This window comes from Ochotona curzoniae, unplaced genomic scaffold (genome assembly GCF_017591425.1).
Source record: "Ochotona curzoniae isolate NIBS_2020 unplaced genomic scaffold, NIBS_Ocur_1.0 contig_523, whole genome shotgun sequence".
Taxonomy (NCBI): Eukaryota; Metazoa; Chordata; class Mammalia; order Lagomorpha; family Ochotonidae; genus Ochotona; species Ochotona curzoniae.
In genome coordinates this window covers 12,104,813-12,131,405 of record NW_024466459.1, presented here as the reverse complement: position 1 = coordinate 12,131,405, position 26,593 = coordinate 12,104,813, and the positions used below count along the sequence as shown (strand labels likewise).

Below are 26,593 nucleotides of genomic sequence, written 5' to 3'. Positions count from 1 at the left end.
ACTCATGGGTGGCTTGTAAGTGTGTTGTCCACAGCTCTTCTGGAACCTTCTAAGGGCCACCGGCATTTGACGTCTTTCAGCACGTGAGTCATGAGACTGGAAGGGGCGGGCCTGGTGGAGGCGCCGCTGTCCTGCAGGAGCGTGTGTCTTCTATGATCTGTAGCTGTGGGCTGCATCCCTATGGTTTGCACTGTCAGCCCAGTCACATCTTGGCCACTCCGGTGGGGTGGGAAGCAAAGGGGAGGGAGGGAGGGAAGGACAGACACAGATGGCAATCTTCCATCCCCAAATGGCCACAGTAGCCAGGGCTGCACCAGGTTGAAGCCAGGAGCCAGCAGCTCTATCCGGATCTCCCACATGGGAGGCAGAGGCTCAAGTCCTTGTGTCATCTGCTGCCTTCCCGGTGCATCAGTAGGGAGCGGGATCAGAAGTGGAGCAGCTGGGACTTGAACCAGCAAAGCTCAGGAATGGGATGCCTGTGTGGCCTGCCGTAGCTTAGCCCTTGGCGTCACAGTGTTGCCCCCTTATGGAAGTATTTGGAGTTTTCTGCAGGGAGCCCAAAGCACAGTGCCCCTGACCATGGCTGCTGGGCAGTGGGGACCGCCAGAGCACGGTGCCGCCTCGAGGAGGGTCTAAGCTCACAGATCTGAATCCTGCAGTGTGACATTCCTAGTGTGGGTGACTGTGGTGCCCATCGCCTTTGGCTAGAGCTGGGCAGGGCCGTCTGCTCGCTCTGTGTGCGGGCTGCGGCCCAGCACGCCTGGACTCTGCCTGTGGAAGCTTGGGCTACCTGTCTTGCACACGGAGCTGTTTGGCCTCTGACTGGCAGGGCTGGCCTGGAGGCGGCCTTGCCATCCACTGAGGCAAAGAGGGAGCCCCCCAAAACAGAGCCCTTTGTCTTCCCTGACCTGATCCTCCCCAGGCCGCAGCGGGTGGCCCTGAGGGACTGGCATTGGCCGGCTGAATGTGTTGGTGAGTGTCCCGCCACAGCACCCCTACAAGGAAGCCTGCCGCTGGCTGCCTGTGCTGGGCCCGAGGACGCCCTGGCTTCTCTTCACCCCGCCCACTGTGTGTGCGTGTGTGTGTGCACGCACGTGTGTGACACACCCCCCTGCAGGGGAAGTGAGGCACAGCCAGCTCTGAGGTTGGGGTCCAGCCAGCAGCGGGCAGGAAATGGGTGCGGAGGACAGGAACAGGGGCCGCCCACACCTGGAAGGGGCGCTGGCGGGGAAGCAGAGACCCGCTGGCCGAGGTGGGGCCTGCTGGCGGGAAAGAAAGGGGAGCGATTTCTCCTGTAGGGGACATAGATGTGTGTGCAGCGTGCTCGCCTGCCTGCATGTCCATGTGTGGGCATGTGTGTGCTCAGCTTTCATGTCCGCCGTTGGGTTCTCCTGACCGCCAGAAAGAATTTCTGCAGCCTCGCCCCTTCTTTGGGTCGGAGGAGGGCTGCCATGGAGGGCGGATACACACACAGACACACACACACACACACACACACACACACACACTCAGATAATAGGCACACACTGACACACACAGTCACACACACACACTCGGATACACACACCTACTGCTATACACACAGTCGCACACACAGACGCTCGCGGGAGCCGGGCCCAGCGCTCCTGGGGGTCACCCCTGGGCCTGGCAGGAAGCCGGGCTCTGGGAAACGGCAGCCCCACCTTTGGCACTGATTCATGTTTTTGTTGCTGTGCGTGGAAGGGAGCTGAAAGTCGGGGCGGAGCCCCAAGCATCAAGGTGCCCAGGCTCCCCGAGGCCTCAGCGACCTGTATGGCCAGGGGTCTCCTGAGTCAGGGGCAGTACACTGCAGAGTTGGACCTGTCCTTGTGAGCGAACCATGGTCAGATGGCAACCAAGGCCCTTCCCCGGCACCCCGAGTCCTGGCCAAGATCAGAGAGGGGAGGAAATGACGCAATCAGGGGCCTCGGCTGCTGCCCAGCCAGCGCCCACTCAGTGGCCTGAGAGTGAACAGGGTGGATGGAGGGGGCCGGATGCCGAAAGCTGGCTGGCAGGTGCTGGGCCTGCCACGGGGGCTGGCCCTGCAGTAGGGCATGGGAAAATCCACCCCGCCGGCCAGTGTGTGCCACAGTGGGGCAGAGGCAGTGCTGCTGGCAACGTCCAGGCCGGAATCGCAGGGGACTCAGCCTGGGGGCTTCAAGCAGGGCCAGCGTTTTCTCTTGTGGCCCTGGAGGCTGTCTTGATCTGAGTGTAGTTAGGCCGTTGTCCTCTGGGCTGGGGAGTCTGGAGGCATCCCGGGCCTGGTCTAAGTGTCTGGCTACATCACGGCCTCCAGGGAGTCCTGTCGGTCATAGGATTTAGGGCTCGCCCTATCCCAGCGCACCCTGTGCACCCCTCAGTTATAGCTTGTGGCCCGTTGGGGCTTGACCGTGTCTTTTAGGGACTCACAACTCCACGTGCTGCAGGTGCCCTTGGCAGAGGCAGCTCTCCATAGTTCAGTCTTGATGGAGCAGGTGCATAAGGGAGCGAAGGACCCGGGTCAGGGACCTGTGTGCTGAGCGGGCTGGAGGAGCTGTGGGGCTGGGGGTTCAGGGAGGAGTTGGGAGGTAGAGGTGGGGCTGGGAGTGCAGGGAGGGGCTGGAAGAGGGGCAGGGAGGGGTCGGAGGAGGTGCAGGGAGGAACTGGGGGGTTCAGGGAGGGGCTGGGGAGTGCATGGAGGAGCTGGGGAGTGCAAGGAGAGGCTGGGGGAGGTACAGGAAGGGGCTGGGGGTGCAGGGAGGGGCTGGGGGTACAAAAGGAGCATGCTGACTCCTGAAATGGGACTGCTGGGGACCTGGAGGGTGATGGGAGGTGACCCAGTACAGTGCTTCTGGTCCTGTTTGCACTGTGTGGCCACAGAGCTGGCGGTTTCACAGCAGTGCACTCCCCGAGCCTGGGGTACATTGTCCAGGGAGGCAGGAGTCCTGCCCCCATCCTAAGGCTGTTCTCAGAGAGCCTGCCAGTCCAGTGGGGGAACGCTGGGGACACACGTCCCCTTTGCCAGTCCTCGCTTTAGGCAGTCCCTGCCCTGTTTCGTGGCCTGCACGTGCTCACCCTGGGAACACAGCCTCTCAGTGGACCAGGAGCCCGGATATCACAGTGGAACACCATGCCCAGTGCCCTATGGGGTCAGCACACGCAGAAGGACACACGTGCACGCTTATGTCAGGCCCATGTCCCTGGGGGTTTGAGGCAGCTACAAGCTGTGAGGTCCTTAGAATGAGGGTCTAGCCACAGCTGCTCCTCCTGTCCCGAGTGGAATGGCAGTGGAGTCCCCACAGAGCCGTGTCCCAACGTGTGTGTGCCGCGCTGCTCTGCACACATGTCCTGCTTCCGGCCCCTGGGCGGGCGTCCAGCGCCTGTTGCCCCTGGTGCCGGCCTGAGCGCTTCAGGCGAATGTGCTCTCATCTGATGATAACCCGTGTGCTTGGCTGTGACACCTGGTCTTGTGGGGTGGCGGGCCAAGGCCTCCAAGGGGAAAGGCACAGCCCAGTGTGTCTCATGTCCTCGACATGCTGTGAAGCGTGGCTGGCCCTGGCCAGGGTCTGGATTGACTGTGAGCACCAAAACAAGTTCTAGAAGCCTCAGTCTTTGGCCAGGTAGAATTCCCACGCACCCCTCAGTGCCTTGGATTGGCCTGGAGTCCCCTCCATAGCCAGGGGGAGGGGCTCAAGGTCCCTCAGTCGTCCCCAGAGTTCATGGGTCAGGCTTAGGGCCACTCCATGGAACCTTCTCAGAATGAAGACACTGGGTCAGGGAGAGGCAGTGGTAGCCTTCGGCTGCTGTAGTGGCTCCATCCTGCACCTGTGGGGCCTGCACTCCTTCCTGCCCCTCCCTGTTCCCCGCAGGCAGCTCCAGGCTGACGTCTGCTTGTCACACGCCTGGCCCCAGGCCTTTGATCCCAGTCCCTGATGCTGCCACCAATTCCGCCCAGGCTGGGCAGGACGGAGCCACTGGCCCAATCAAGTCAGGGTGTATCCAGAGGCCTGGGGACCGAGGTCCTTCTGGCATGGCCGGCTGTGGGGTCAGCTGGCTTCCTCAGGGATGCCCCAAGTGAATGGGCCTGCTCTGTCTGCTGGCCCGGCCGAGGGTCCATGTGTAATGTCCCTGTGCTGAGTGTGCCCAGCTCATGTGCTGGTGGCCCTGGGGACAGTGGGGCCTCTCTCGAGGCGGCTGGGCACCCTCGTGGCCACATGCCTGGCTGCCTGTGGCCACTCGCTGGTGTCTTGAGCTGGCTGTGATTCGGTGTACGCTCTCGGCCCCCACTGTAACGGGGTGGAGACCTTGAGCCCCAGGGGCCGCCTGCTCCCAGGCCTTCCCAGCCACACTGGCCATCCTGAGGCCCTCCTGAGGCCTTCCCTGGGCTCCTCTCATGTGTACACACGTATGAATGAGTACATGGGAGTGTGCACCTACATGTATGTGTTGCCGGGGGCTGGGAGCCCCGTGTCTCAGGAGAAAGTCAGTGCTTGGTCATCTGGCCAGGATACCCGTGACCCTGGGGGTCAGTCCCAGGCTGGGGCTCCCCTCCTGGGTGGACCCCCGGGAGGCTGTGCTCCTTGGCCAACGGAGGCCAGCGGCTCTGGCTGCTACTGCCGGGGAAGCTTTTCCATGTGCTCTGGTGGTCAAAGGTGCGGGCGAGGGTCCCGAGGCAGCCATGGCGCTTATACCAGGACCTGTGGGCTTCTGTTTCGGCCCCATTCCTTCCTCCTGGCTCATGGTTGCCTACTGTCACGAACACCGAGCCTGGTTACTCGAACAAACGAGAGAATGGATGCTTGCAATCAAGCGTTGATTCAAGCGAGCGCACACCGAACAGGATGGGGGAAGCCACCGAGAGCGCCCTTGACTTCGGTCTCGTGGGAGCCTGCTGGGCTTTGGTTCCAGCCTCGTGGGAGCCTGCTGGGCTTTGGTTCCGGCCTCGTGGAAGCCTGCAGGGCTTTTGGCTCCGGTCTCATGGGAGCCTACTGGCTTCGGATGGAAGCCCGAGGGCTTTGGCTCCGGCCTCGTGGGGGCCTGCTGGCTTCAGTGACTGGGACCAAGGCATGGGTTTTTATTCAATCCAGGGGTCAAGCAAGCAGTTGTTACGTTTTGATTGGTTGTTACAGGTTATCTATCAGTAACACTTGCTTTCTCTTAGTTCTGAGAAAACATGTGTTTTTTACGTATTTATCAAAACACCTTTTCTTCTTTTATCATTTTTACCATAAGTTGTTTTTCATGACATGCTTATGTACACTGGAGCTTCTTGACAGGAGTGATGGGGAGGTGGCCCCATCTCACCAGTAGTCTAGGAAGATGGAGTCATTTCTACTCAAACACTCTAACATACATACATTATCAAGTCACAGCATAATCTACACAGGAGGTCTGTTATTATAGCTATTTCTGGGTCATCAATTTCAGATAAGAGTGTAGCAATATTAAGGATATAACTGAAGTTATTGATAACGTTACTTCCCATATCTCCCCTAGACTCATTTTTATCTACACCCATATGAAGCATACATTGATGGGACAGTAAATAAACACAACCAGACTGTTCCTATCATCTGTCTGCCGCCGGTTGGGGTTGGCTAGGGGTTCAGGGGAAGCGGGGAGCAGAGCCAGAACACGGGGGTTACCTTCGGCTGGGCACACTGAGGCTCTCAGCGCCCGGGGAAGGAGCCCCTGCTGGCCACACTGGAGGGGCGGCCCTCTGGGATGGGGGTGAGCAGAGGGTTCTGCGGTGGCTTGCAATGACCCGTCCACCGCATCCTTCCTGACACACGGTGCGGTGGGAGGCAGGCTGTGGGGAGCACCGTGTCCGGCCCTGACACACAGTGCGATGGGAGGCAGGCTGTGGGGAGCACCGTGTCCGGCCCTGACACACGGTGCGGAGGGAGGCAGGCTGTGGGGAGCACCGTGTCCGGCCTGTTTCTGACACACGGTGCGGAGGGAGGCAGGCTGTGGGGAGCACCGTGTCCGGCCTGTTTCTGACACACGGTGCGGAGGGAGGCAGGCTGTGGGGAGCACCGTGTCCGGCCCTGACACACGGTGCGGAGGGAGGCAGGCTGTGGGGAGCACCGTGTCCGGCCCTGACACACGGTGCGGAGGGAGGCAGGCTGTGGGGAGCACCGTGTCCGGCCTGTTTCTGACACACGGTGCGGAGGGAGGCAGGCTGTGGGGAGCACCGTGTCCGGCCTGTTTCTGACACATGGTGCGGAGGGAGGCAGGCTGTGGGGAGCACCGTGTCCGGCCTGTTTCTGACACACGGTGCGGTGGGAGGCAGGCTGTGGGGAGCACCGTGTCCGGCCCTGACACACGGTGCGGAGGGAGGCAGGCTGTGGGGAGCACCGTGTCCGGCCCTGACACACGGTGCGGAGGGAGGCAGGCTGTGGGGAGCACCGTGTCCGGCCCTGACACACGGTGCGGAGGGAGGCAGGCTGTGGGGAGCACCGTGTCCGGCTTGTTCATCTGGCTTCTCCCACCCTTGTCTTGGCACCCTTCCTTCTGCCCATGGATCCATCCGCTGCCTCTCTTTCTTTCTTTCTCTCTCTCTTTCTTTTTTAAAAAGAGATTTTACTTATTTACAAGGCAGAGCTCTACAGAGAGAGGACAGACAGAAAGCTTGTATCTGCTGATTTATTCCTCAGCTGGCCTTGACCGCCAGGACAGGGTCAGCCTAAAGCCAGGAGCCAGGGGCTTCTTACGGGGGTCCAGTCTCCCACTGCTTTCCCAGGCTCCTTAGCAGGGAGCTGGATGGGAAGTGGAGCAACGGGACTGGAACTGGTGCCCATATGGGATGCCGCGATGCTGGCCCTGGTTTCATAGCAGTCACCTGGCACTTCTGGATGGTCATCAGATCTTCCGATTACACAAGCTGTCCTGTCCCGCCCCGACTCTGTGTTCACCCAGGGTGGATGAGCGCAGCCCTTAGGCCCTGGAGGCCGCACGGTCCAGTCCCCGCCCCTGTGATACCCACACCTGTGATGCCAGGGGGATGGAGAGAGGAGAGCTGTCCCTACAGAGCGGAGGAACTGTGTGGGGGTGCAGCTGAAGGGCACATTCACTCGGTGCAGACATTGGGGTTCTTTGTTGTTTTTGTTTTAAAGATTTGTTTATTTTTATTGGAAAGGCAGTTTTACAGAGAGAAGGAGAGACAGAGAAAAAGATTTTTCCTTCTGCTGGTTCACTCTCCAAGTAGCCACGTTGGCCAGAACTGAGACACTAAGCCAGAAGTCAGGGGCCTCTTCCAGGTCTCCCACACGGGTACAGGGTCCCAAGGCTCTGGGCCGTCCTCGACTGCTTTCCCAGGCCACAAGCAGGGAGCTGGATGGGAAGTGGAGCTGCCGGGACAGGAACTGGCGCCCATTTGGGATCCTGATGCATTCAAGGTGAGGACTATAGCCACTGGCTACCGCACTAAGCCCAGACATTCAGCTTTAAAGGTTTTAAATTCAGGGGCCCAGCATGGTGGCCTAGCAGCTAAAGTCCTCGCCTTAGATGCGTCAGGATGCCATATAGGTGCCAGTTCTAATCCCGGCGGCTCCACTTCCCATCCAGCTCCCTGCTTGTGGCCTGAGAAAGCAGTTGAGGATGGCCCAAAGCCTTGGGACCCTGCACCCACGTGGGAGACCCGGAAGAGGCTCCTGGCTTCGGATTGGCACAGCTCCAGCCATTGCGGCCGCTTGGGGAGTGAACCATTGGACAGAAGATCTTCCTCTCTGCCTCTCCTCCCCTCTGTATATCTGACTTTGCAATGAAAATAAATAAATCTTTTAAAAATCACACACACACAAAAATTGTTAAACTCGGAATGACAGAGTGAGAGAGAGAAGGAGATATCTTTATGCCCTGGTTTGTTCCCTGATGGCTTCAATGGCCGGGGCTAGGCTGAAGCCAGGAGTTTCCTCTGGGTCTCCCACGTGGGTGCAAGTGTCCAAGCACTTGGGCCGTCCCCCACTGCTTCCCCAGGGATTAGCAGGGAGCTGGGTCAGAAGCAGAGCCATGAGGACTTAAACTGCTCGTGTCCATGGAATGCTGGCATTGCAGGAGGTTGCTTAATGTGCTGTACCACAAACCTGGCCTCCATCTTTCCCTTTCAAGTTTCCTTTCCTTTCTTTTCTATATATTTGAAAAGCAGAGAGATGGAGAGCCTGCTGCTGGTTTAATCCCAAATGCTGGCAACAGGCAGGACTGGGCCGGGATCCCAAGGGCCCGAGCCGTCACCTCCTCTCCCAGGGTGCGCATTAGCAGCCCGCTGGGTAGGAAGTGGAGCAGGAGAAACCAAGGCTGTGCCACAGCAGCTGTGCCACAGGCTGGGCGCCCCAGGCAGTGTCTTAGTGGGCTGTGCCACAGGCTGGGCGCCCCAGGCAGTGTCTTAGTGGGCTGTGCCACAGGCTGGGGCTCCCCAGGCAGTGTCTTAGTGGGCTGTGCCACAGGCTGGGCTCCCCAGGCAGTGTCTTAGTGGGCTGTGCCACAGGCTGGGCGCCCCAGGCAGTGCCTTAGTGGGCTGTGCCACAGGCTGGGCGCCCCAGCCAGTGTCTTAGTGGGCTGTGCCAAATGCACGCCCCGCTTCCTTCCCTGTAGTCGCCCCGGAGGGTTCCGGCACTGGTTTCTGTTTAACAGGTGCTGCTGGGTGGGCAGCGCTCACCATCCTCTGTCTCGGGATTACTCCTGGAGAGGCAGCTTAGAAGTTAAGATGGAGCCAGGCAGGGGGCAGCTGCACAGCCTATGGCAAAGTCGCCATCGCATGCTCGGGGGGCAGTGCGCAGGTGCGGGTGCTGGGTTTCTCTTAGTGTTCACACTCCTGGTCAGACCTCTCTGCTGCTGGCCCACGCACGGGCCTGCTCACGACTGGGCACACTGGCATCAGTGTCTGCTTTCCCCTCCCACCCCCACACCAGGGCAGAGGGGCAGTGCCAGACCAGGTCTGTGGCTGAGCAGATGAGACCAACCAGAGCCAGGCCCCAGGGCCCCATCTGGGAACGTCCCCTCCCTGTTCCCGAAGGTGAGAAATTTCTCTGTGTTGGGGAATAGCTGTGTGCAGGCTTGGTCCATCTGGCTTGCAGGCCTGTGGAGCGAGAACGTGGGTGGGTGCCATTCGGGGCTGCTGTGCCCGGCGGCCAGGCGCCCACATCCTTGAGGCCAACATAGAGCCTGCTCCCCACTGGCTATGCCCTCACTCTGGCTGTGCGGAGAGGACAAGCAGGCTGGCAGACACGGGCACACTTGCATGGTAGGAGGGTCAGGCCTCCAAGAGCATGCAGCCTGTGTTGGGAGACCCTGGGGCCCTGGGGAAGGAAGACCGCCTGAGGCTGTCACCCGTATCCCATCTCCCCCTACCCCCCCAGCCCTGAGCAGAACCTGGAAGCCTGATCTTATCTTTGCGTCCCAAGGATGTGCTGTCACAGGTGCAAAGGTGGTGTTGGCCCCACAGGCCTTGGGCTTGCCTTGCATGTACTCCATCCAAATTTGCCCATGCTGCTGCCTGTTGGCACAGTCTCCCATGCCCTGGGCTGGTCCCCAGAGGGGTAGGGGTGTGGCTGCTCAGGTCCCTGGGCAGTCCCCTCTGTCCTCCCTGCCTGTCAGTCTCCTCACACTGAGCTCAGCCGGAGCCCACCAGCTCCCTGGCATGGCCCAGCAGGCCAGTGACTCACGCTAGGGACAGACAAGGCCAGGGGACGTGAGGCCCCGAGCATTCCACTCAGCCTGAGGGTGCAGCTGGCTGCTGGCTGGCTCCCAGCATGGCTCAGGGTGCTGGGGGCGGGTTCTGTTCCCCATCACCAGATTGCAGCCCCACTCCACCTGCCTCCCTCCCCCGTGGAACATCCTGTCACCAGGCTGCCTCTCTAGAACAGAGATGGGAGTCGCCATGGACCTGGGGTACATCTGGTGGCACAAGACGATCGTCTTTAAATGAGTCGCCTGTTTAAAGCCAAAGCAAAGGCAAAGTGTGATGGCACTGGCAGGGGTTGGGGGAGGTCTGAGCTCCCAGCACTGGAGGTGGGTGTTGGGAGCTAGTGCCGCCTAAGGACTCAGGTGGGACTGGCCAGCAGGCCCTCAGAGAGGGACAAGGCTCCCTGCCTTCGCTCTTCCCTCTCCTTCTTGGAATCTTCTTGTTCCTGCCTGCCGGAGCTTGGGGTGGGGAGGGTGGGGGCAGGGACAGCATGGCCCCTCCCCCAGGGTCCACTGCAGTGACTCCAGAGCGCTTCCTTTTCGGCTCGGTCTCTGTGCTGACGTGGAGCTAGGCTGAGGCAGGCTAGTGACTCAGCCTTGGTGCTCACACTGCGGTGGCAGCACGTGGCCTGTCACCCTGGGTGCTTGCTTGGGCGAGGGAGCTGGGCTGGAGTGCCAGCCAGGATACTGCGGGGCTCTGGGAACAGCCCGTGCTGCCCAGGCAGACGGTGGCTCAGCCAGGTCCCCGGGCCGCCTGGGGTAAGGTGTCTGCAGCTGGTACAGCCGGAGGGACATGCCAGCCGCGGCCTTTGTCATTGGCTGCCTAGAGGGGGTACAGCCAATCCTGGGCTCGCCACTCCTGCTTTGTTCTGTGTGTTCCTGCCAGAGCCGTGGAGAGGGGGACAGAGGCTGCTTGTCCCCAGAAGCCTCATCACCTCTGTGCACCTGCAGCCTCAGAGGACCAGAAGCCAAGTTGGTGAGGGCAGGGTGGAGGAGGAACTGGGGCATGGGCCTGTGGTCAGCAAGCCATCGTGAGCCCTCCTGCTGCCCCGCTGCTTGAGGCTGAAACACACAGAAGCTGCTGGGCGCATCCTAGGCTTGGACCTGACCAGTCAGGGCTCACTGGACGTGCAGATAAACAAGCAACTCCCAGATCACTGAGCTGGGGGTCTGCTCGAGTGGGGCCAGCTGGAGTGTCACAACTTCCACCTGTGGTCCCCCCTGCTCTGCTGGCCCCCTGCACTGCCTCTCCCCTCCCACACCCATCATTCCCTCGGGTTTGTGGTCACTGCTGAGGTCACCTTTATGGGCGAAACTGAAAGGAGGAGGTCTGGGGGTTCCTGGTCAGGACCAGAGAGGCCGGGGAACTCCAGGCTGAATCAGCCCTGGGCAGTGTGGCACACGGTGTGGGGGGGAGTTGGGGGCTGGGACTTGGAGCCGATCCTGAAGTTGGGCCTGTGACTCAGACGTCTGACTTTACAAGACTAACACTCTGTTTACAAAGTGCCCTCCCCACCCCCTCCCTGCAGGTCAGAGCCTTCCAGTGCTGTGCTTCAGCCGGTGGCAAGCAGGGTGGGGCCAGGGTGTGTGTGCTGGGCGCATCCCTCACGTGCTGCTGGTGCTGCCCCGGGCAGTGGCGAAGGCCCTGGACCCCCGCTCTGGCATGTCGTGGCAGGCCTGTTCCGTGCAGGGGCTAGCGGGTGTGTAATGAGTCCATGTAAGTTCTGGACAGCCTCCCTGCCCCTACGGGCTGAGCTCGCCTGCTTGGTGGGGTCAGCTTTGTGTCCTGCGCAGGAAGCTGCATGCCATCACTGCACAGAGCTGGACTGGAACTGGGGGACACTGTGTGCTGTCTGTCTGCAGGCAGGAGGTCCTGGGGAGAAGTGGGTGGCGGCCAGGGGGTAGGAGAGCTGTCCAGGTGGGGTGAGGGACCTGCCACAGTGACACCAGCTGTCTGCCTCTGTGGGGGGCTGATGGGGGACAGGCAGCATCCAGCGGTCAGGGAGCCAGAAGCCAGCAGGCAGCAGCACGGGCAGACCTGCAACCGAGGCAGACCCAAGGGAAAGGGGCCAGGAACGTGATGTTAGTTGTTGAACAAATTACCCACCTAACGAGTAAAACCGTGTGCTCCAACAAATCAGCCTAATGTGATAAATGACATATAAACCACATATTTTACATATAAACCACATATTTATAATCTGGTGAGTTATCTTAAAACATATGTTTTGGTACTGGCACTGTGGCATGCTGGTTAGGCTGCCACCTGTAGTGCCAGCAGCTCTGTAACAACTCCATTTCCACCCTGTGCCCACGTGGGAGACCCAGAGAGTCTCCTGGCTTTAGCCCGGCCTAGACACCTGGGGAGGGAACCAGTGGACGGGAGAGTGCTCTTGCCTCTGTAACTGCCTAGCAAATAAGTCTTTTTTATTTAAAAAAAAAAAAGAGGCTTAAAAATTAAATTATGTTGTAAAAAACACTTAAAACAAGAAATGGATTACCATTTAAAATTAAGCGAGAGGAAATCCCTGTACTCTTCAGCAGTTCCACTTCTGGTTCCAGATCCCCAAGAATTAAAAGCAGGGCTAGACAGGTGTGTGTACCTGTGTGCCCACTGCCGTGCCGTTCATGCCAGCCAGACCTGGGGGCTGCTCAGTGTCCGCTGAGGGCTGGAGGCGCAGACCCCGTGTGCTCCAGGACAGTGGAGCCTTGGTCAGCTCCTACAGGAAGGAAACTGGCGCTCCACTCCCTGGGGGACCCCGAGGCCGCCAAGGAGCACAGCTGTGCAGTTCCGCTTCCTGCACTTCCTAGAGAGGTCAGTGGGTCTAAGCAGAAGCAGGACGGGGCTGCCTGGCGGGGATCAAGCAGCGGGAGTTCCGACTCTCCTGTGGACAGTTTCCATCGGAGGAGACCAGATGTTCTGGCGGTGACTGCTGGTGGTGGTGGCGGGCGCATGCCAAGGTGCCTGTACTTGCTGTCACCTTAGCTGCCCAGCTAGCTGCATTTTGAAGTTTATTTATTTGAAAGGCAGAATTACAGAAAGAGGGAGACAGAGCTATGGAGAGATCTTCCATCTGTTGGTTCATTCTCCAAATGCCTACAACAGCTGAGGCTGGGCCAGACCCAAGCCAGGAATCAAATTCCGTGAGGGTCTCCCATATGCACAGGCGGGGGGGTGGTCCTCGAACCCTCACCTGGGACATTCCTTGGGTGAGCCCTGGCAAGAGGCTGGATTGGGAGAGGAGCTGAGACTTGATGTCAGGCGGTCCAAATGAGATGCTGGCGTGCCACGCAGCCGCTTAGCATGCTGTGCCACGGTGCCTGTGCCTAGAATTCTACCAAGTTCCATTTTATTTTACTTGAAACATGCCACGTGCGCACACACACACACACACACACACACACACACACACACACACTCATTCACTAGCTCATTCCCTAAATGAGCAGAGCTGGGCCAAGTTGAAGGCAGGAGCCCAGATTCAATCTGGATCATGTCCCATGTGGGTGGCAAAGACCCTCGTACTTGTGACCTCACCTGAGCATCCCCGGGTTCGCATGAGGAGGAAGCTGAATTGTAACCAGACTGGGAACTCCAATAAGGGACATCTCCAGCAGGGTCCTAACTGCTGAGCCAAATACCTGCTCTGTTAGCCATTTCACTATGATAAAAATGTGTTGCTTCATTGGGGGAAAATGCTACATTTTGTATAATATGAATTAATTGCAAGGGAGTCTATTTAAAACGGAAGCAATACTTGCACTTCTCGGATGTGGATACATTTGGAAACTCTGTGTCCACCGTTACTGCTCTTCACAGTCCTGACTGGGGTGTGGGACCCCAGGCAGCCCAGGGTGTCAGATGGGGGTGGGAAGACAGGGTGAGGATGTTAGCTTGGGCGGAGGGCTGCTCAAGGCTTGCTCAGGCTGCAGGGTGATGGAGAGAGGATCCGAGGGTGGTTTCCACAACGCGAACATGGTGCCGCTCGCTGAGATGGGGGCTGGGGAGCCTGGGGTGCTGGGGCTGGCCTGGCAGCTGCCAGAGCCCAGGCTGAGCCCAGGCTGTGGAGTTGAGCAAGGTCCTGTTGTGTGTCAGGCCCATGTGGAGGTGAGCCCCAAAGCCTCTGCCCTTCTGAAGCTGTTGCCTGCAAGGATGTTGGCTGGCGGTGGCTCTGTGGGGCTGGCTTAGAGCCACGGCCCAGCCTGTGTTCCCTGGGCTCACTTCCCCCGGGGCTGTACCTGGGCGCTCCCAGGTCACAGATGATGCTGGCCTGCCTGGTGGCCATTTCCGCCCATCCGTTTCCTCCTTCCCTTTCCCGTGCTCCAGGAGGCTTTGTCCATCCGTCCATCATGGCCGGGACAGCCTGCCTCTCCTATGACGGAACAGGCCTGCCTTGGGCTTGTTGACTTGTCCCTACCTAGTCCGTCACATGAGAACTCACGGTCCCTGCAAGGTAGCCACCTTCAGGCAGTGTTGGCTTCCCATACCAGCCTGAGCGTCGTGTCCCTCCAGCTGCAGCTGGAGCTCGGTGCCTTCCTTGCTGTCTTCTAGGGACACTGGTCACTGAGTTTAGGCCCCCCTAGGCTGCCTTCTGAGGTTCCAGTGGACAAGTCTCCTTCTGGGGTCTCCCTTCAACCACAGGTCCTGTGTACCTGTGAGGCAGGTGAGCCCTTCTCTTGGGTCCTTGGAAGGACTGTGCCATTGCAGCTTTTGGTGGCCTCATGCTTTGTCCCTTGCCAGCTTGGTGCTCCCTCCCATTGTGGCTTGTCAGCTTGCCCAGGGTCCCTCTCAGGCCTGGGAGAGGAGCAGGATCCTGGAGGGGACCCAGCACCTGGGTGAGCAGAGGACAGCCTTGGGGGATGGGGCCGCTGGGAGAAAGGGTGTCTGGGAAAGGAGTGCGCCACAGGCTTGTCCCCCAGCTTGGGCCAGGGAACCGGGTGGGCAGGGAAGGGCCCAGCTGTTTCCCATAGTCTCTGAAGACGGAAAAGCAAAGAGGAAACAAGTGATGTCCAGTTGGAGCCACTGGTTAGCTCCAAGGGTGGGCTTCCTGGCGGAAGCGTCTCCACGGCCAGGATGGGTTTCCTGAGGGAGCCTGGCACTTCTTACCTGCTGGGAAGGGAAACAGCTGTGGGGGGCCGGCTCAGGGTGAGCCAGGCAGGCGTGGGGACCCTTTCTGGCCTCGGGGTCCCCTCCCTTCCACCATGGTCCTCTGGTTCCCACAGGGAGCATTTCAGCACCGCAGGCACCCTGAGGAAGCAAGTTCCAGCGGGCTTGGCTCAGCTGTGTGTGTGTTGGGAAGGAATGCATAGTGAGTGGTCTCGGGGCTGATCTGGGGCTGTTGGGGAGAGCCAGTGTGTAGCATGGCCATGCTTGCCAGGTGCTAATGATGAAGGCATTGTGGTCCAGGCTGGATGTTGGTCTGGGGACTGGCAGTTGCTGGGGCTGGGTTTCTCAGGGACTGACTGCACCCCTACCCCATGCATGCATGCATGCTCGCGCACACACACCCCTGCAGGGTGGACAGGAGGCCTTGGGGTGCCACTGCCGACAGCACTAGCTCCCCGGGTGGACTGATGAGGGTGTGCACGTGCCTGAAACGTCTGTGGTTTTGCAGTTCCCGGGTCCACAAACTCATTGGGTCGAAAATAGTTGCAAACATCCCAAGCATGAGGGCGGGAGCGACCACGATGCTGGAAGAAGGAAGGGTTTGATTCTTTGCGGCAGTCCGGGCAGCAGCCCAGCGCACCAAGGGCCCCTGGGCCTCCCTGCCTCTCTCCCGGCCCCTTTGGGATCTCTCAGAAACTCAGGGGAGTGGCAGTGATCTGAGCAGATGCAGAGGGCGCCCTCCCAGGCCACACAGGCTGGGTGGGTGGGGCTGCGCCCTGGCCTCAGAGGCAGGAGGAGGGTGGCTGGCCTGGCAAGGGTGAGCGCAGGAAGCCCTCCTGAATTGCAGGTGCTGCACCTGGTGGGTGTGGGTCCTTCCTGTGTTCAGCCCCTGGGACTGGCCTGCCTGGGTGCAGAAGCGCAGGGACTCCAGGCCTGCACGGAAAAGCCACCCCCCCCCCGTGGGGTCGGCACCCCGGGGCAGCTTCCCTTCTCCTCACTTCCTCGTTTCAGATTTTCCTTCTCTGTACCAGGGGCCGGCCCAGCTTGGTCTCCCGGAAAACCCTGGCTGAAAAGGTGGCCATGGTCCCTGGCTCTCTCCGTGGGTGTGCCCTCCCGGTCCTCCCCTCTCTCTGCCCCCACCCCTCTCTGGCCCCGTGCCTTCATTCCCTGTGCAGCCTGCAGGCCGGGGACTGAGTCAAGGAGAAGGGTCCTGCCGGCCCACCGAGCCGCGCGGCGAGCATCCCTTGCAGGGACTGCGTGCGCACAAACGAGGCAGTAGCGGCAGCAAACTTTGTTTGCCTGCATCAATAAAACCTCCCGCAGGAGGAACCCGCGCCCTGGGAGGGGAGGGCTCCTGGCCCTCCGGTGCCCGCCCCGCGGCCCCGGCCCGGCCTCCACATCCGCCCACATCTGGCCACGGCGGGGCGTCGGGGGGAGGGGCCCAGCCGCGTCCGCGAGGGTGGCGGAGGAGGGGGCGTCGGGGTCGGGCGCTCGGCACTGGCCTGTGCCCCCCACCCCCGTCCCACGCGCGTGCGGCCGCCGGGGCCCCAGCCCCCTGGCTCGGCCTTGACGGGCGGCCGCGGCAGCCAGTGCGCGCGACGGGGAGGCCGGGCCGCGGGTGCGGGAACCTGATCCGCCCGGGCGGCGGGGGCGGGGCGGGGGCGGCCGCGCGGGGAGGGGCCGGCGCCCGCCTTTCCTCCCCCATTCATTCAGCCGCTCCTGGGGGCCGCGGGGCTCCGGCGGCGAGCTCTGCACGGCGCCCCGAGCCAGCGCGCAGGGCCCCGGGCCGCCCGGGGGCGCTTCCTCGCCGCCGCCCTCCGACTCACTCTGCCCACCAGCCACCATGTCCGACCCCGCGGTCAACGCGCAGCTGGACGGGATCATTTCGGACTTCGAAGGTGGGCCGCGAACGCGCAGCGGGGAGGACCCTCTGGGCGGGCCTGGCGCGGGAACCCCCCTCCCCAACGCCCGTGCGCCGACAGCGAGGCGCACGTCCTCCACCCCGGTCCCCGCGACACCGCGCCGGGCATCGCCTACGTGGAGGACCCGAGTCTGGGGACCCTCGGGGACGGCGTCCCGCACAGGACCCCCGCGCTCGCTGCCCGGGCTTCCTTCCTTTTATTGTTGTTTGTGTTTGGCGGGCGCAGGGGCGGGAGAGGGTACCCGCGACATCTGGGGCGCGCAGTTTCCCTCTCGGAAGCCGCCGCTCGCTCCGCCCGCGCTCCTCGGCGGCTCCGGAGGCCCGGAGGCCGGCTGGCGGGTTCTCGCCAGGCCCCAGGGCCGAGCGGGCTGCCGTGTCCTGCCCCGGTGACCGGCGCTCCCCTCCCCCAGGCCAGAGCAGTGGGCTGGGGCGGAACCGAATCCGGGCCGAGGCGAGCCGCCACGCCCGGGCGGACGCGGCCTCGCGGCCCAGAGGCGGCGGGGACGGCCGTGACCCCCCATTCTCATCTGCTCTCCCTCCGTGGAGTTGGGCCTGCCTGTGTGCGGGCAGGGACAGCGGTCTGGCTCTCTCTTTCCTCTAAAAAGTGTTTGCCAAGAGTGCTGAGACGTGGGAGCGTCTCGCGCGGAGCGGAGCCCGGGGCTGGCGTGCGCTCCCCGGGTCGGTGTGCGTGCGTGTCCGTCCTCGTGACCGCCGCGCGGCGGGGCTCCGCATCCTGCGTCCTGGGGAGTGGATACAGCGCCGACCAGGGAAGCGCACACAATGGTTCTGGCACTGCTGGGGCCGCGTTACCGAGGGGCGGGCCTGCCTCTGCCGGCCGGGAGCCCCCGCCCCTCGGAGGGGCTCGCAGGCAGGCTACCCTGGTGGGCGGGGAGGCAGAGAAGCCGGACTGGAGGGCGTTCCAGGTGCCCTCATCCCCGTGCCCTCCTCGGGGAGCCCCAGACCACTGCCCCCGTGGTCACTGGGATGGGGTCCAGAGCCTTGGCGGAGGTCCTGAGGGGCGGGCAGTGTCTGGTGCCGCGGCTGGCTTGAGCTGGGCGAAGCCTGAAGCTTTACCTCGCAACCTGGACTTTGTCCTCAGCGGCGTGCGTGGAAAGCCCCAGGGCAGCCTCCAACGCTTTCCACCCAGAACCGGGAGAGCCCTAGTGGGCAGGGCTGTGCCCCTTCCCCTCCTCTTGGGGTAAGGCTGTCCTGGGGTCTTCCCAGCTGCGTCTCCTCCTCCTCATTGCCCTGGGGGGCATGCCTCAGATCCTTGCCAACTGCCCCCCTTTAGATTTGCAGGCTCTGTGTGGCTGGCCCAGGTACTGTGCTGGCCCTGGCATTCTGGGGAGGAAAGCTGGGGTCTCAGTGGCAGCGGGGCACCCTGTGTGTGTGTGTGTGTGTGTATGTGTGTGTGTGTAACTCAGCCGCGGCGCCCCTGCCTGGAGGGGCAGCTGGGCTGCCTCCCTGGCCGGCTGGCTTCTTGACCTCTGATGGAGCCCCAAACAATGGCCTCATTGAGACTGTCCTGCTGTAGCAGTGGGCAGCCCTGTGGCTCCAAGGGGGGAGAGTTCTTAGTCTTGGGGAGTAGGGCTGTGGATTTTTGGCGCCCCGTGTGTGTCACTCTCTTTTCACCCCATTGTCCTGTAAAGGGGCCTGGACTGAATCCAGAGCCGTTCCCCGGGCTCCTCCAGTGCACACGTGTGCATGTGCCAGCCATCTGTGTGCTCACATGTGCATGTGGGATTGTGCACCACCCCTGTGAGCATGGCAAGGTGCCCCTCCCTGGTGCTCTGTGAGCTTGGGGACGTGTGCCTGTGGGAGCGGGCAGCCTTGGCTGGAAGTGGGGCCCCAGGGGGGCGGGGAGGAGAGCCGGCTGTCGCCCGCAGCTTCCACAGCAGGGCAGGGAAAGGTCAGCATTGGCTGAGGGGAGCCGCTGTGACCCAGCAGGCTGGCCTTGAGGGAGAGCAGGAATCCGTGTGCAGGAGGGAGGAGAGTATTGAGGTCAGGGGCAGTGGGGGCGGCCTGAGGGAGCTGGCCTGGGAAGGGACACCAGGATGCCAGGAGAGGCTAGCCGTGCCAGCCCGGGGCTGGGAGTGAAGGAACTGCTGCCTGTGCCCTGGGCATCCACCTGGTGCTAGGTAGGTGGGACAGGAGGAGAGGGGAAGGAAGCAGCTATTCCTAGCTGCACAGGTGGGGTGGGGACCCTGGGGCCCGAGGCCGGGAGGGTGGGTGGTCTCCCTAAAACCCCTGGCTGGGGCTGAGCCGCAGTGGCTCGGACGGACAGGTGGAGCAGCCATCCGCTCACTTTAAAACGCCCGGGGATGGGGAGGAGGGGTGAGTGTTTTGGGAATGGTTGGGGCTGGTAGTTGGGTAGAGGGAAGGGTTGGGGGTTTGTGGAGTGGGTGCCCTTCCCGAGGGCATCCTCCCCTCCCTGGAAGCTCCCCTGCTGTGCCCCTCACCTGGTTTCTCTGTCGTGCTCGCCTGGCTCTGGGTTCAGTACATCTTCTAGCTGTGTCCTCTCTGTCGGGACTTGCACGGCACTTGGTCGCCCTTCGAGGCTGGTCTTGGTCTCTGGGGCCCTGCAGAGCCTCCTCTCCTCCCCGGACTGTTTAGTGCTTTTGCCGATGCAGCACTGAGAGCTTCGGTTCCCGCATAGGTATTCCTGGAGTTGGCCATGGCAGCCACTCGGTCCTTGTCGCTGTCTCCGCATTGGAGTGGCAAGAAGGGTGGCCCTTGCTTCGGTGGAGGTCTTGTCGGCTTGTTCTTTCACAGACACAGCCAAATCCCTTATCGCTAACACGATTACAGCTCCACACTTGTAGCAGAAGCTGCCCCCTTGCCTGCCGGCGACCCACTCTTGGCTCAAGCCAGAGCTGCACGTCCAGGAGGAAAGCTAGAAGTCGGAGTACAGGTGTTCAGACCCCGAGCTGGGGAGCGGGGACAGACACCTGGTGGTGGGGAGACCTTGCAGCTGAGTCCTGGAGTTTGTCCTCCAGCCCAGCACACACAGCATAGCAGAGTGTGCTGGGGGATTCCTGATGGGAGGGGATCACAGACATGTCCAGGACAAGGACACAGGAGCTGGTGCCAGTGACAGAGCTGGTCATGACCATTGCTGCGGCTCTGCCTGCTCACCACCCTGCACCAGATGCCCCTGGCTGGAGGGGAGAGGGCCCTGGGGCTGAGTTTCAGGTGTGTGTGCCAACTCCACCTACGTGGTGCTGCGAGTCCAGTGCCATGGACAGACATCTACTGCCTCCTGATCAGCTTCGCACCTGGGCTGGGGGCCCCCAGACGGGGGATCTGGGGAGAGGTGGGCAGGGGCAAGAGCCGGCTGCCCCTCTGGGGGTTGGGGATTGGCCCTTGAGGAGAGACTGGCCTACTGGGTTTGCATGTATTCTGCATAAGGAAGCTGTGTGGTTCTGGATAAGTCTCTGCCCCCGCCCCAGTTCCTTCTGTGTTAAGGGGCTGTATCAGCAGCTCCAGTCTGTTATGATGTTCTGAGATGCCATCAACAGCACCCAGCCCGAGACCTGGGTGGCAGGCGGTCCCAGGCAAGGGCCCGTCCATCCCACTGTGGAACAGAGCTGGTCGAACCCCTGCCAGGCCCCCATTTCCCTGGGTGGGGGTTCCCTTGGTGCAGCCGGAGAGGGGGACCTCTTGCCCTCTTGCTGGCTGATAGTCTGCCTGGGGGCGTGGCAGTGCTCTGCGTTGGCCTTGCTGAGGCCCAGCCCCGCTGCTGCCTAGGAGCGTCACACATGGGTGGGCCACGTGCCCAATGCGGGGTCAAGTGCTGATGGTGACCCAGGCACGTGCTGTGTGGCTAAACCGTGGAGATGGTGGCGGGGCTCGGTTGACCATATTGGCTGGCTGTCCGCGGGGAGATGGGTCAGGCAGGGGTACCTGCTGACCCCAGTGTCCTATGCCAGCGCCTACTCAAGTGTGGTGCAGTGGCCTCACAGCTGGATTAGTGGAGCAAACAAGGGCAGGTAAGGCCAATGCTGGCTAGGCCACGTGCTCACCTGGGCCTGGCATTGGAGCACACCACACCACCAGGGGCTTGGGGAGCCTGGACCAGGGTGGAGGCCGTGGGGGTACTGACTTGGTGCTGGAAAAAAGTGGTGCCCCGGGGCCTGATCCCCTGGGGTCAGCAACAGGTGTTCACATAGGAGTGGTGGAGAGGAGCAGGCCGGCCTCACCCAGGAAGTACTATCACGGCCGTGGAGCTCTTGTCCTCTGGGAGCCAGGGACTTCCTGGCCTTCGACCCCAAACTCCACCTGCTTGTGGGGCTGGTCCAGGCACCCTTCTGCTATGGGCAGGTCTGTGCTTGTGAGAGGCCCTCCCCCATGGGACTGTGGTTGGTGGGAGCTTGGCCTCAAGTGGTGTTATTGTTTTTTTCCTGTTGGTTTTTGGAAAGCCAGAGTGCCGGGCTCCCTGCTCCTTCTGGGTGAGGCAGCTGTCTCTGTAGCACCCTCCTGCTTTTTCCCAAATTTGGAGGCCCTTGGGGCTGCCGTGCAGCTGCGTGCTGGGGATCTGCCTTGAGCCCGGCCTGGCAGCCCAAGGGTGTGCCTTCCCTCCAGACCTGCAGCCCCCACACTTGGCCCCTGGACACCCCGCCCTAGGGGGACAGTGCTGGGCTCAGGCCTTTTGGTTTGGTCTGAACAGAGCTCAGACTCCAGGCAGGCAATCCGGAATTATCTGATGTGTTGTTTTCCAAAGTGCTGCCAGTGCCAGACATTCAAATGGGAGATGAGAGGAAGAACTGGGTTGTAGTGGGGAGCATTCTCGTGGAGCACCCCCAGAGACCCAGCCCGCTGCAGCTCCCTGGGGAGGGCCGGGACCAAGTCCCAAGGCCCCTCCCTTGCCTGGCTGTCCCTCAGTCTCCCTTAGGCCCTCGGTTGACCTTTGCCCTCAGTCCAGACATCCAATGGGGAGGCTGCTTCCCTGCTTGGCAGTGCCCTCCACGCACCCCGGGGCTCAGAGCGCTTGCCTGCTGGGCTCTGGCTTGCTTTGCCAGGGCCCTTCTGGGCAGGACCTGAAATGAAGGGGGTTTGTGGTCCCCAGTTGCCAGCAGCTCGGCCACACTGGGATCTCCAGGCAGGACCCCCCCCCCCCCCCCCCCCGCTCCGAGTGCAGGGAGCAGGCTCCCAGCAGGGACACCAGGCCCTGCCGTCCACGTGGGTGGGCAGTTTCCCTGGGAGGGGCAGGCCAGCCCCCACCCTGTGTCCCCTGGGGACCGATGTTATCTACAACAACACAGGACAAGTTTTCCTGGCTGCAGACCAGGCCTGGAAGGCCCGGTTCCCTGCTGTCCCCTGCCGTCCCCTGCCTCTGTCCGCATGCTGGACATGAGTTGGGTTTGGAGTTTTTCCTTTAGTTCCACATGAAGTATTAGAATCCCTCTGCCCAGCTCCCCCTGCCCACATTCCATGGGGCGGCTGGGGTGGAGGACGGCCAGGGTCCTTGTATGCACCAGAAACTCCCAGACGGGCAAGCTGGGGGCGACTGCCACATCCCCCATGTGTTTGTTCCGCAGCTGGCTGTGGGTGACAGCTGGGTGCCAGCCTCCCCCAGCCCCTCACCCTAATGCCCGCAGTAGACAGGGACAAATTCTGCCCAGGAGATCAGCGTTGGAGTTTGCTGGGCAGGCTCTCCAGGCGTTTGATCTGGGTCAGATGCCTTGGTCATTTCCGAAGGCCTGTGTCAGAGCCCCGTGGGTGCCCACAGCTGGCTCAGGTGCCCAGGCACAGAGGCGGGCAGTGAGGAAAGGGCGGTGCCTGCATGAGTGACAGACAGCCTGAAGGGGGAGACTGTGCTGGGAAAGAGGGGGGCTTGGGATCCCCCTCTCGTATTGCAGGTTCCCTGAGCTCAGTTGGGGTGCACCCCAGTGTCCGTGAGGGGCCCAGCCATGAGGCATCCGGGTGGGATCTGTTGTTGATTTGGGGAAGCTAGAGAAAAGGCTGCTTAGCTTCCCCCCAAATGACAAAAGAATGGTGGTAGGAGTTTGGTGAGGAGCTGGCTCTGCCTGCTTGCGGGGCTCTGGGGTCTTCATGTCTGTCCTGAGGTTTACAGGATGGCTCCAGCAAACAGCTGCCCTGGAGGCAGCTGTCGCTCTGCCTCCTCCCTCCCTCTTGCATTCTTTGTCTCTGACCCAAATCCCAGCCCTTCCAGCTGTTTCCCTCTCGCCTGGGGGCCCCGTCTCTGACACAGCATGGATTTTTTTTTTTAATAGCCACTTTTCCTTCTACAAGCACCTACTGCGTGCCAGCCAAGCCCTGGCTGTGTGCTGCCTCTGCCAGGTGTCTTAGTCATCCCCAGCCTCACTCCTGGACCTTGCTGGCCCGGGAGAGGAGCTGGACCCCGTGAGAGCAGCTGGGGTACTGAGCCTGGCTTAGGGACTGCGGCTGTGGGGCCCCGCAGGCCGGAGGCGCCAGGCACAGAGGGGAGGGAGTCTGGGGGCAGCACTGTGTCTTCTGTCGCCACATCCGTGCAGTGGGGACCAGGGTGAGTCGCTATGGGTGCAGGAAATGTTGACGGCTGCAGATTCTAACCCTTTTCCGTGTGCCAGGCAGGATGTGAGGCCCTGGTGGGGAGGGAGGGCGACAGCAGTGACTAAGCCAGGCTCCTGCCCCGAGTGGGGAGCCTCCTGACTGTTCCCTGCAGCAGGTGCACGAAGCCAGAGCAGGGGACACGGCGCAGGACCTGGGCATGGGATGGCCACACCGCTGATCACACAGGCCCCAGTTGGAACTGGACACTGTCCTTTAAGGACTGCCTGGGCGCTGGGGGCGGCCCTGGGGTCTCAGGACCTAGAAATATTGGCAGGGTCGGGGAGCAGTTCCAAGCCATGAGATGTGCAGGTGTGGGGCAGCACACCCTCGGGGTTGCTGTGTGAACCCCCCAGGACTAAAGACCAGGCACTAGGCAGGCTGGTGAAGGGTGGCTATGGGGTGTGGGTTTATAGCGATGCCTCCTCAGGGTGTTCCCATGGTTTGTAAAACAGGATGTGCCTTCCTTCACAAGGAGGGCCCAAGAGTGGTGCACCTGATTTTTTTTTTTTTAAGGATTTATTTTTATTGGAAAGTCAGACATACACCTGATTCACGGCTGGCCCCGCCCCATGTACGGCAGGCCACGCCCCAGCTAGGCTGGCCACACCTCATCCACAGCTGGCCCCGCCCATGCATGACAGGCCACGCCCATCCACAGCTGGCCCCGCCTCATGCACGACAGGCCACGCCCCATCCAGGCTGACCCTGCCTCATCCATGGCCGGCCACGCCCACCCACCGGCCACGCCCACCACAGCTGCACTGCCTGGTCTTGGGAACAGCTGTGTCCAGCAGTAAGCTGCCTGAGAGCTGCTACTCGACCTTGTCATGGTCCCCATGGAGTGACCGTGCTCTGGCTGGAAGGGACCTCCCAGTCCAGCCCTTCCTGTTCCTCACCAGGAAACTGGGGCCGGAGGGGTCACCTGCGTGGTGGCTGGGGTGGGGCATAGATGGGACAGTTTTCCCTTTTTAGTTAAGAAAAGGCCTCTCTCTCCCCCCATGACTCTTCCTGTCCTATGCCTGGTTTCTGGCTGGGGGCTCAGCTCCCTGCTGGGCATTTCCGGATACCTGAGGGTTGGAATTCTGAAGTTATTAAATTACTGAGAGAGGGGAGCTCTCCCATCCACTGGTTCACTCCCTAAATGGCCACAGCCAGCAGGGCCAGGCTGCAGCCAGGAGCCAGGAGCTTCTCCGGGTTCCCCATGTCGGGGCGGAGGCCCCAGCACTTGTCCTGTGTTCTCGGTGCACGAGCAGGGAGCAGGACCGGAACTGGAGCAGCTGGGACTCACACTGGCACCCCTAGGAGAAGCTGATATTGTGTAACCTGCTAGGCCACAGCACCCATTCTTTGTCCCTCTTCTTCTTACCCAATGTCCCCTGCAGCTGCTGGGGATAGCTGCCGGGGGCTTCCCAGGGTGAGGTGTGGGTGGTAGGCAGATCACAGGTCTTGCTTCTGAACGGTGGGTGGGTACTTGCACCCAGGGGCTGGAGCGTTTGGCTGACCCATGCCAGGGGCTGTGGCTGAGCAGGCTCTTTGGGGCCACTGTGGGTCACTGTTAGTTGGGTGAGTGGGGTGGGTGTGGGGCAGGAGCAGTCCTGGATGTTTTGAGCCTGTGGCTGTGTCTGCCCGTGGTGTGGGGGCAAGCCCCTCTGCTGACTGAGTGGTTGTGAGTGTTGGGGAAGCCAGGACCCCTCCCGGTCTAGTCTTCAGGTGCTGGTGGCCGCGGCCCGCCTTGGGGATGTGCCTGGAGGTGGACGACAGCCCAGTGCATTTTGGGCTTGGAGGCCAGCCTCCTCCCTCCTGCACCTGCACCTGCCCCGCCGGCTTTCTCAGCGTCCACTTGGCTTGTTCTGGCCCCTCTCTGCAGGTGGGGGCTCTGCTCTGTGTAGTGTGGGTGTGGCTTCTGGGGCTGGCGGTGGCAGAAGCCCAGGCTCCTACTTGGCCCAGAGCCACATGCACTCTGCTGGGTGTCTCCTGGTGTCTCCCAGGATGTCTCCAATTGGCTCGGCATCTGTGGCCTCTCCCATGTGGCAGGCCCCTCCCTGCCTTTGCAAAACCCCGGGAGGAGGATTTACTCTGGCCTCCCAGACTCGGCGAGTGATGAGTTTCACACAGGGCCTGTGTCGTCCATACCCTTAGCGTTGGGCCACGTCCCTGAGCACTGGCCCCCAACCCCCTCCCTGGGCGGGAGGCCCTGGGGGGCTGCTGGCTGTTGGGTGTTGCTTTTTGACCGCAGCCTCAACTCTGCTCCCAGGGGTCATCGGCCCCTGTAATTAGGCTGCAGCTCACAGCCCTGGGGGGCCCCTCTGCCAGTGTGATTAATGGAGACCTCCACCTGGACCAGGTGCCCCCGGTGCTGGGGTGGGCTCCTTGTGTTACATTTTTTGAGTGCTTTCAACATTGCCCCCAGCAGGTGGGAGGGGAAGGGAGCAGTATGCAGGGCAGAGGGGATGGGGGGTGGGTGGGGATGTGGGGGACAGGGTCACTTGGAATAGTTGGGGTAGGGAGGAGGGGTAGGGGTGGGTAGCTAGGGCAACTGGGGACCCTGCTTTGGTGTGGGGTACAGAGACTGCACTCTGACCCCCAGCCAGAACACAAGCGTCCGGGTAGGGGTGAGGATGTGTGGCTGGAACTCACAAAGCCACCCTCTTGGGGTCTGTGTGGCCTGTAGCACTGGTCCTGTCAGAAGCTGGCCACCTCCTGGGCCATTTCTCAGGGAACCTTTGACCCCGGGGAGCGTCTGATCCTTACGCAGCCGACCCCTTGGCCTGCAGCAGGAGGTGCCCCAGTGCATGGTGCCTGCCATGGTTTTGGACTCGGAGCACCATGGCCACCCCGAACCCTGGCTGGGATGGTGCTGGCCACAGCCAGGGCGGGCGGCTGTGTGCCAGAGCCTCCGGGACTGCTTGGGAGGGTCAGAGGCGCCATGGGGCACCTGACGTGGCCTGGGTAGTTGCTGAAAGGTGGGGCCTCTTGGCTCCCAGTGCATGTTACTGTGGGGGCAGCTCGGGGGGCCAGCCAGGATGCAGTGGCTGAAGTGACAGACTGGGGGATATGGGCTGCTCAGGGGCCGAGGGGGGCTGAGGGGACGGGCTCCCCTTCTCAGAACTGGTGAGTCATATGCAGGAAGTGGCTTCAGAAGCCGCAGAGCCCTGAAGATGAAGGGGCTGACGCTGCAGCCTCGGGGCCGCCTTCTCTCATCCCGCCGTCCTCCGTCTCCTGGGACAGCTGTTGGGGTGGGGTGGGGAGTTTGCAGCAGCAGGACCACATCTGCTCTCAGTGTCCGAGGCCAGGCTGTGGGCAGAGGAGGTTCCCTCCGGAGCCGGGCTCTGGGG

At 61.7% G+C, this 26,593-nt stretch overlaps 1 protein-coding gene across 3 annotated transcripts in view; it reads left to right on the top strand.

Moving 5' to 3' along the window:
- The window catches only part of SEPTIN9 (septin 9), a 113,804-nt gene that overhangs the window by 34,725 nt on the left and 52,486 nt on the right, over nt 1-26,593 (top strand). Inside the window, exon 1 of one of the 3 annotated variants that reach the window (XM_040989872.1) lies at nt 16,338-16,683. The exons of the other annotated variants lie outside the window; for them this stretch is intronic. Within the exon in view, the coding sequence (XP_040845806.1) occupies nt 16,629-16,683 (55 nt within the window). The 5' untranslated portion in view covers nt 16,338-16,628. Of the gene's footprint in view, nt 1-16,337; nt 16,684-26,593 lie in introns of those variants that run through there. 3 annotated transcript variants of the gene reach the window in all.